Source organism: Rhododendron vialii, chromosome 10a (assembly GCF_030253575.1).
Source record: "Rhododendron vialii isolate Sample 1 chromosome 10a, ASM3025357v1".
In the NCBI taxonomy this organism is placed as follows: domain Eukaryota; kingdom Viridiplantae; phylum Streptophyta; class Magnoliopsida; order Ericales; family Ericaceae; genus Rhododendron; species Rhododendron vialii.
The window spans coordinates 1,599,438-1,609,887 of record NC_080566.1 but is presented as its reverse complement, the minus strand read 5'-3'; the positions used below and the strand labels follow the sequence as shown (position 1 = coordinate 1,609,887).

Here is a 10,450-nt window from a genome sequence, read left to right as displayed (position 1 = left end):
GGCTTCGCTCATTTTGTAGAGTTCGGCAAGAACCACAATTATACCAAAAATCATGTTGCATCAAACGGAATACAAATCTAGTAATACTGGCCAAGTATTTTTTTAACGAATGAACATGGGTACGTACTTTCAAAGTCCTGTGAAATCTATCTTGATTCTTGTGTAATAAATATCCAAAAAATAGTGGAGAAGGTTCCATTCGAAAGTATTGTGATTCAGTTAATTACTCCTAGCAAGCAAAAGTACTTTGCCGATCCAAAAAAAAGAAGAGGAAAAGTACTTGAAAAGGAGACAATGCCAAAGGAAACTTCAAAACTGAAGAAAATAAATACTAATGGACTGCACAAGCTACATCGTCGCGCAGTCATTTCTTCTCTACTTCCTCGGTCATTTCTTCTCTACTTCCTCGATCTGTACCGCTGTGACTGTAAGACCCTGGAAACAGACTGGCAGCTACAATCCAAAGCCTCCGTCTCCCTAGTTGTCTGTCTATGAAACAATTGTGGAATTTGGCAGATCAAACAATTGTGGAATTTGGTGGATCGATTCCCATTGCCTCAAAATAGATCCTCTCCGCAGCATTTATTCTATCTTGAAACATCTTCCATTCTGTTCTACACCTCTCCCTCACCTGAGACACGAAGAGTAGAAATTCAAAGCCGCTTTTCAAAATAGGCTGATTAATGCTATAAGCTAAATCTCTGCTGGGTGGCATAACAAGATGCTACAAGTTTGTGTGGGCCATAGAAGTACTCCCTCCGTGCGTTTAGGTTTAGTCCATGCTGGCAAATCCAATTTTTGAGGTCACTTTCAATATGGTTCTTGGTACTTGCAACCCAATTCAAAAGAGAGAGAGAGAGAGAGAGAGAGAAGGGCGAAATGGGAATGAGACCAACTTCTCTCATAAACGTTTCACATACTGGACAAACTGAAAGGGCGGGAGTGGGTACAGTTAAGGAATATTAAATAGCAAACTACTGATGGACTTGGCACATACCCCTTCCCATGGTGCCTTTCCATTCTCCGCTTTACCCTGCAGAAACAATTAATCCGGGTTACAAACTATTCAATGCGTAACACATCCGAAGGGGATTAAAAAGGCTGGGGCTTACCTGGTTCCCAAGTGAAGGAACCGTCTGGTGAACAATCCACTGTGCATCTACAACTCCTATCTTCTTATGAGCTGGCTGTTCTCAACGGAAAACACGAAAATGAAACAATGACCTCGTTTATGATGACTCTTGCTAATCACCACCCAGTGGGTGGTGGTTATGTTGCAAATAAAGATAAATTTCAGGACACTTCTAGATATCAAAACTTGGGGTCTAGATATCAAAACTTGGGGTACATTTTACGTGTATATTGAGGCTGTCCAACGTCCATTGACCAGGGGTTACCATTTCCCCATTACAATTATAGGCCAGACAAACAAATGAATAGAGACAGCACAAGGTGATAACTAACCTCCACGCATTTTCGAAGAGCAAAATCAAGACCCCAGCCGTGGACCAAGTCATTCTGCATTACAAGATAAGGATTTTAATACTTTGCAAAGACAGCTTGAATGGTGGGGAGCAACAGGAGAACATGAAGATAATGTTTTGTACCTGAATCATATGCCAAACACAGCGCCATGCGTCTCGAGAAAATACAGGTGCCATGATTTCAACAAATCTGTGAATTTTCAACAAAAGATAATCAGCAAGACAATCTACCATATGATCAAGAAGCTATGTGAAAACCAAAGAACAAGCTTGGAAATAAAATAGATGTAAACTGAATACATACGCTGCACATGGTGGCAAGTGTGGATCAGTGCACCAGCCGGGTCTCTCTTCGGTTTCTCTGGAGGAGAAATTTAAAAATAATAATAATAATTCAAAAGAGTATCTAGCAACAGTACAAGTTTATCTGACGAAGCAACAATAAATGTAGATCATCTCACTTGTGAACTTCACTGTCATCCCTCTTCTTGGTCATCTGCCATGTAAAACCACCATTTGGCTCCAAACCAGGCTGAGAAATTTCCAATCCATGCTTCCTCACCAGTTTAATATATCTGCATTTAATTGAAAACAATAATAAACCTGATCCAATTAAACAACATCTTCATTCACAAAGATACTGAAATTTTACTCACTCCTCTGGATCAAAATTCTCGACCCCAAGGTCTTCATCCCAAATAAAAATATAATCGTATGTTGCCACGATGCTAGGATGCAGAAAACGTTTGGCATACCACCTTGCACAAATTTCAGCGAGTTTAGATAAAATTAGGTAAGAATTTGTCAAACAAATATGCTTAAACAAAAGGGCAATATAGCCTATCTAAAAACATTGTTAGGAGGCAGAACAGATTTACCATTTAGTTTGTCTCCGTACACTTATGTGGATAGCCCGCTTTGACCACTCAAATTCATCCCACTCACTTGTTCGACCATCATAATGGAACAGCAAAATGGTGAAGTTCTCTGATAACTGTAACACCATGTTAAGTTGGAGGGCATTACGAAGAGAGAGAGAGAGAGAGAGAGAGAGAGAGAGAGAGAGAGAGAGAGAGACCAACCTTTTTGACTGCTGCATCAATATTCTTCTTTTGATCATAACCAACAGTGAAGGCCATGAGATACTTTGGTTTGACAACTAAGTCCTGCAATCATTACTAAACCACTCAGTTAACTTAATTCAAAGCAACAAAATCATTCACTAATCATGAGAGAAAGTCCAATCATATGCAGCATTTCGTGTTAAGAACTGGAAGTTTCTGGCAGCTATCTATATTATGAAAACTCAATACAAGTTGAATGTTGGCATCTATTTTCCACAACACTCTTATCCTAGAGCTCCTGTTTTATGACAAAAACCTTTTTCCTGCAACTCTTGCTTCTATAACTCAATTTTCTTTGTATCCAGAGACCTACAAAACATTTTAGCATTCATGTATATGCTACAGTGACAGAACAGAACATACAATTTTTAGCCATTTTAAGACGTTTGTCTTGTATTTCTTCTTTTTTTTTTTCCTTTTTTCTTTCCCCAATGGAGAGAGAGAGAGAGAGAGAGATCGTCAAAGATTTCATTACCCACCAGGCCACCACCAAAAGGGAAAAATCAATAAGTCAAATTTATGGTATACCTCCCAGTTGGTTCTATGGTAGAAGGTACATACCTCATTAGGCAGACCCCACAATCTGTGGAGATAGAAATCTGACTCAGATTCAATGATGCCAGGGGCAAGCCTCTCAGCCCCTCCAGGATTTGTGGGTACCCAAATCTGCGTATAATCACAAGGTTGCAAGTTTATATGAAAACGGAAAATCAAGAACTTACATGAGTACATGCCTACTGACAATCACTAAAAAATTTACAAAAACAGAAAAGTCACTGCTAACTGTGATTAGATGACTTAATCAGTCGCATAATAATAGAATATCGTAATCATGGCTAATAAATAGCAGGGACCAGACTGGAATGTATCATCTCATCTCAACTCAACTCAACAAAGTCTTCCCCTATCTATTTACGATAAGCTTCACAATCCTGTTTGCCATTTCGTTTGAACACAGGTCCATAAATTCAATGGGTATGTCACACAGTTGAAGCTTATGACAGATGTCTTAATGGTTATGTACTACGCATTATAGGACTCGATACCTTTGCACTACCAGGGTTCCTGGTGCCTTTGTTCCGCCTCAGAGAAGACCAGATGTTCAAGAGCGCTTGGGTTGAGAGACCTGAGTACTTGTCCTCAATGTATGCAAGATCAAGGGAAGGGAAAAGGCTGGATGGTAAGTTCATCTGCCAAATTCAGGAAAATAAGAGTTATGGCACAGCTAGTACAGTAAACAATTGTTGTACATTACTTCTATATAAAGCTCAAAGAACTGCCTTGTATTGGGGAGGGATAAGGAAAAGGTTGAGAACCTTCGTTAATGACAAGGTTGGAAAAGATGCTCCCAGAAAGAAGCCAAAAACAATACCAGCAAAAGTTGTGACGATAAGCCTCATTGTTTCATTCGTTCTTCTACCATTTCCACTGCATCCAGAAGTTAAATGAGTTATCTGCAGATATAGTGCTGTTTTAAGCAATACATATTCTTGTCAACAGTATAAACACTTCATATTAAAAAAAAAACAGTTGTTTTGGAACACACAAAAACGTAGAAATATGTAAGTATACACAGAGGTATCTTTCTAGAGACGGAGTTCTTTGTCGGAAATGGAGTCAATATGTTAGAGTTCTGAACCTGCGTGGAGGCATTATAACTCACAGTCTTCTGATCGTGCAATAACAAACACAGCTGGATGCAGTTAAGGGATGTTTGCTCGACATGCTAATCACAATCCAATTTTGCAGTGCTTTAAGAAATTCATGATAACAGGAATAACCCTGACAAAGAAAACGAAGGAGAAATTACATCAAAGTCTCACAAGATATAGGAACACATACAATACAACAATAAAGCTTGGGAATTGAAAGTTTAACAATGTTTCCATCCCATCGTCAACCCCTTATAGGCGAAATGTAATCTGGAATAGGAATTGTACATCCCATTTGAACCAACAATATTACAAATATCCATTCTGAAAAACAGATATCCTGAATCAGACATCACCCTCATCACCCATCATCCAATGAAGCCATGCCGCCAATTTACCATGTTGATCTGCCCTCTGATGGAAGAAAGGAATTGACAAACAACCTACAACACTGCTATGGATACTCTATTCCTATAGAGCAATGTTATGAACACTCTGGACACAACTGCATCCAAAGCTGCTATGGATACTCTATTCCTATAGAGCAAAGTTAGGAACGCTCCGGACACAACTTCATCCAAAACTGTTAGATACACGTGGGTCCACATACATCGAACGGCACTGAACACAGCTGTGTTTAGAAGTTGTGTTCCTAGACTTTTTTATTCCTATATTGTATGAATCACAGTTCAAGCAATGCTAGGAATACAATTTTAAAACACAACTCCAGATGCAATCGCGTCCAAAATCGTTCAATGCACGTGGGCCCACATACATCAAACAGCTGCGAACACAACTATGTCTGGAGTTGTGCCCTAAAGTTGTGTTCATAGACATTTTGTTACCAAAAAGACAAAGTTGGTGTGGGCCCATCTCTTGGGTACTCCATAAATTTTCTCAACAACCCGTCTAAGCCATGTCTAGTGTCAACAATCATATTACATATTAACGAGCGAAAAAAACCATGTATGCCACTAAACCATCCAACCTAATCATAAAACACAAACTTGGAGATTAGTCAATTATGCATACGTATCTATACAGGAGAAGCTAATGGTATACATCAAACAAATTTGGTTACCAAAAAACTGCGTAACTTACAACCAAAAAAAAAATTGTAACTAATACTAAAGAAATGCATAACTCGAAAAAAATTGCGTAACTACTGGGGAAAAATTTTAACTAATACCAAAAAAATTGCATAACTGACTGAAAAAATGTGCAACTACTTTGGGTGTACGATACACTGAATCGTAACTTCAAACGCAAATGATATATAACAATGCGCAAATAATGACCGAAAAAATATATGTAACATACAACAAAATTATGCGTATGATCGTCCAAAGCTACGAATGTCTTACACTTCCAAGGTACCCTTGCGTAACTAACCAAAAAAATGTGTACCATACCCACAAATATGTGTAACATACACACCAAAAGAAAATGTGAAACCTTTCTATGGTACACCTCGGCGTACCATCACATACATCCAATTAACAACAGTGCAAGCTCAAAAACAGGGTCAAATCACCACCAGATAAGCCATCTACGAAGCCGTAAAACGAACAAGCACAACCACTTACGACGAATTCGCGACAATGTTCAAGATTTACGTACATGCGAGAGAGACGAAACGAGGTCGAGAAACCCTAAGATGCGCCGGAAATCTGAGAACGCGCCGGGATTTACAACCGCGATTGCGAGAGGATCTGGAAGGGAATTCGATTTGAATTCCGTAACTGGCAGTTCGATTGGAATTCTGCAAGTGGAAAAAGATAAACGAAACGGGAGATTCGAACGGAGAAAAACGTAAATGAATCGAGAGAGAGAGAGATTGGTTTTCTTGTGGGAATTTATCTTCTCCGGGGGTTGAGATTGGTAGGAAAATGGAGGAAAATTGGGATCATGCGATTTGAGTTTGTTTTGAGTGTTCTGTTTTGTTGGGAGAGAGAGAGACAAGCTTGCATTGGGAAAAAATGATTGGGTGCTGCCGGGCACGGTCACGTGAACACCTGGGGTGATTAATCACCGCACGATTGTCGCGCTGGATCTGGTCCAGTCCTCCTGTCTTCTTCCTTTTTTTTTTTTTTATTTAAAGAAAGAGTCTTCCTGTCCTTCAGTTTGGTCTGGTCGAGTTTGGATCCATGGGCCCATAAAGGTGATCGGAGTTATTTTTAATTTAAAGAAAACGAAAATGCTAGCGGTACCGAAAAAATGTACAACGGCGTGTGGGGCTTATTTTTTAGTTTCACAAAAAAAAATTCAAACTGTGCTGTAATTTTAAAATAATTTTTCTAAAGGCGTAGTAAAAAATCAGCTTAAGGAATATGCGTAAGTAGTTGATCCGATCTTCCAAGTGTCATTTAGAATTTAAGATCTTGAATTCCGAATGAAAAGTTTGAATATCGGATTAATCACTTACGCATAATTGAGTTGATTTTTTTGAAGGACTATTTAAAAAAATATTTTAAAATTAATGAACGATTTGAATTATCACGTTTGATGTCCATTTTGTGGGATGCAAATGTGAGCGGTTGACATAAATACTCTTTTATTATCAGTTTTGCTAACCTCAGCCTAATGGGTGGAGGATAATACATACATAATTTCAAATAAGTTTGGATATCAATGCAAATATCAATATACATTTTTCGGATATCAATGCACTTTTTATCTATTATCTTATACCATTTGGGCGGATCTTAGAATAATCCTCTTAACTGCTATATGTCTAATGAAGCTAATTTTGTTGAAGGATAGACTACTCTTCTATAAACTTATATACAATATGAATGGTTCTTACTTGGTGAGCCTAGGGTGGACCAAAAATTGTACTATATCAAATTGGAGGATACATGACTAGACCATACCATGGTCCACAATCGTGGAAATGCACTACTTACTGACTGAACGTATAAATCTTATATCGCGTGTTGTTCAAGTATCTTAGGACGTTTCGCAAACATGATCTTGTATTGCTGACCAAGAAAAATGCTAGAGACGCATCCACAAGTGCAGTGTGCGTGAATCTCGTGCGAGTGCTGGCACGCAAGTATTTGTGTTTATCAGTCAGTGGGTCGGGTTTCTGTCCACGCGTATGGATCTCTATGGTTTGTACTGAATGAAAGTTATGAGCTGGACATACCGGAGATACTCCTTTCCAAAAAAAAAACTTTTCAGAATGATGCTCCTTTGATTGAGTAATTTTGGCTTTTGTCTAGTTTTAGTTGGAATTAGTACTATGTAAGTACCGTGATTAGACTTTAAGATGGAATAAATTGCTATGGATACCCACTGGCTCAGCCCATAAGTGGCCCACTCCAACAAGCAAAGCTAGTGAGTAGAACTATGGGATAGTGTGGGAGTAACGAATGCACTGTGAGCACGCCATTACTTTTTTTTTTTTTAGAAGAAATTAAATAGTCATTCTGTTTACAAGACTCGTTTAGATGTTAATATTAGTAGATTTGAATACTTATGTTCTCATTTCCAAATTGTCATGTTACTCCGTTATACCTTTTTTTTATATATTAATATAATTTAATTTTTTTAAATTACCATGCCTCCACCCCCATTTCACGGGTCAAAAATTCTCATTTCAAATCAATTACTCTATGTTCCTATTTTCTCGTCCTCGTCCAAATCCGATACTGGGCCAGGCCACCGTTCTCCATCTCACTTCTTCCCCCCCCCATCTCCATCTCACTTCGGCAACCTCTTCCTCAACATTATCTCCATCACTGATAACCACATCTCCATCTCACTTCGGCAACCTCTTCCTCAACATTATCTCCATCACTGATAACCATCTCTCTCTCTCTCTCTCTCTCTCTCTCTCTGGCCATGTTTCTCTTTTAAGCAAAAAAAATAGAAAAAGAGAGAAAATCTTGCACCGGCAGTTATGGCCTCAGCCGCCATGGCCGATCACCTCCACCATCTTCGATCAACTTCATCATTGCCGTCAACCCCGCAGTCGCTGACCGACACCGTCAAACCCATCATCCATTCGAATCTCTCTCTCTTGATCGATGACCACCGTTGCCACGAGGTCGTTTCGGAGGATCAAGCGCTGGTGTTGGTTTTTGCATCAAGCAAAAAAAAGAAAAAGAAAGAGAAAAGCTTGTATTGGTAGCCATGGTTGTCACCATCCTCGCTTACAATAGGATTCTTCACGAGGTCGTTTTAGGAGGATTGTTTTTTGAGGATCAAGAGGCGCCAGGGGGTTTTTTGTTTGTCGTGTCTCCAGTGACTTCCCATCACAACCAATCAGACCTCTCCACTTTTATTGGGTAATCAATATGGATCTTAAATGTTTTCATGTTTGTAGCCGATAAAAATAATTGTTATCATGTTTGTTCATAGTGTTTGCAAGTTCATCATGTTCAGTAGTGTTATGCAAATAAGGGATATCATGTTTGTCACTAGTGTCTGCAAATTGATCATGTTCATTAGTATTATGCAAATAAAGGTAATGTTGGTTTTATAAATTTTTGTTTGTTTGGGTTTGTTTGAAAGTTATCATGATTTCTTAGTTTCAATGATGGAACTTCAAGAATCTTTTTTTATTCCATTTGGTTTGTTTGAATTTCATGGTAGATTGGTTTAACATGAAATAAAATATTTCAGAATAGTACATTTGAATGTGCATGGTAATTTTTTTTTCAAAATATGTCATCATAATTAATGGTAGATTATTATATTTGTAACCTGATTTCATCATGTTTGTAATCTCATTATCATGTTCGGAATATCTAGGTTTATTTGTTCGAAAGTTATCATGATTTCGGTTTTTTTAATAGTTTGATATTTATATGACTTTGTACTATTTTATTTTATTTTATTTTTGAGATTTTAGAAAATAAAAATTTGAGAGAGAAGATTAGGAGAGTGAAAGAATTAAAAATTTAGGTTAGAGAAAGGTTTGAAAGGTTGGAGATAGGGTTGGCAATGGGGCGGGTAGGGGGTGGATACCACTATCCCCGTCCCCGATCCCCGAATCCAAATCCATCCCCATCCCCTCCCCGATCCCCACTGGGGAATTATTTTTACCCTCCATCCCCTCCCCAAACGAGGAACGAGGATCCCCGTGGGGATTCGGGGATCCAACTGGAACCACAGGCAAAATCGATATTCTTAATCCTGTATCCCTCCTGCAACAAGACGCCAAGAACAAACAACACACGCAAAGCTCTTTAAAGCTTCGTTTCTTAGTCTCTCAACACGACGCTATTTCATGAGTTTCCGACGTGAACAATATTTATCTGACTAGAACTATCGATTTGAGCTCTTTTTTCTACTAATCTTCTATCCGTGGTAAGTGAATTCAATTACTTCTATGTTAATTGACAGTGAGATTTAGTTTCTTTCTTTCTTCCTCACTTATGTATATATAGTACTCCCATATAATTTTCATTTATGTATATAACTTATTTATTTTATATATATATATATATATACACACACAAACGGGGCGGGGCGGGAATGGGGCGAGGACAGACTCATACCCATTCCCTATCCGTTCCCCATTTTTTAAAAAAAATTATCCCCATCTCCTACCCGATCCCCAAAAAATCTCTGAATCCTCAATCCATTTGGGGCGGGGAATGGGGCGGGGCGGGGTGGGGTGCCCGGGATTCCCATCCCTAGTTGGAGAGAGAATTGTGATAATTAGAAAAGATAAGGAGAGAGAGATTTGGAAGATTAGGAGAGAGAAATAATAGTTTAAGATTTATTTGAATTTGAGGATGAAAAGATTTTTTAAACCTATCAGGATGATGACTTAAGTATACACATAGGACATGACACCTATTTAAGTTCCCTTTTTTTTTTTTTTAAATAGAGACAAGAGGACGATTCTACATAATTTCAACCGGACTTGGTGGGTCCCAATATGCCTCACCGTCAGTGCCAAACTTAGATGACTATGATATTCCAAATTGTTCAACTCATCCAATATAATCTGATCGGGGGACATTCAATAACGTCAATATATACAATTATATCTGCATAAATACTCTACTTGAAGGATTCATAATACAACAATTGGAAATCATAAATGCCTCATTCCACTAATTAGAGCATCCGCAATGATAATAATCAAAACCAATAACTAAAATGTGTCACGTCAGCATTTGATTATCCATTTAGTCCATAATCAAATTTAATAACTTCTACCTCCACATTGATT

General features: G+C 38.3%; 1 protein-coding gene across 3 annotated transcripts; it reads right to left on the bottom strand.

Moving 5' to 3' along the window:
* Positions 1–124: 124 nt before the first annotated feature.
* On the bottom strand, positions 125–6,207 carry LOC131304067 (uncharacterized). 3 transcript variants are annotated; one of them, XM_058331167.1, is made up of 15 exons: positions 5,881–6,207; positions 4,248–4,390; positions 3,925–4,036; positions 3,655–3,798; positions 3,170–3,274; positions 2,567–2,650; positions 2,363–2,478; positions 2,141–2,242; positions 1,946–2,059; positions 1,789–1,845; positions 1,608–1,674; positions 1,465–1,518; positions 1,113–1,187; positions 998–1,033; positions 125–631 (listed from the first exon to the last, which is right to left on the bottom strand). In XM_058331167.1, exons 2-15 carry the CDS (start codon positions 4,259–4,261, stop codon positions 518–520), a joined length of 1,194 nt encoding a protein of 397 aa, XP_058187150.1. In that variant the 5' UTR covers positions 4,262–4,390; positions 5,881–6,207; the 3' UTR covers positions 125–517. The 3 variants fall into 3 exon arrangements, with proteins under 3 accessions (XP_058187150.1, XP_058187149.1, XP_058187151.1); XM_058331166.1 differs by having other exon boundaries at positions 4,272–4,390; positions 5,881–6,179; XM_058331168.1 differs by lacking the exon at positions 5,881–6,207 and having other exon boundaries at positions 3,925–4,062; positions 4,248–4,363.
* Positions 6,208–10,450: the final 4,243 nt, after the last annotated feature.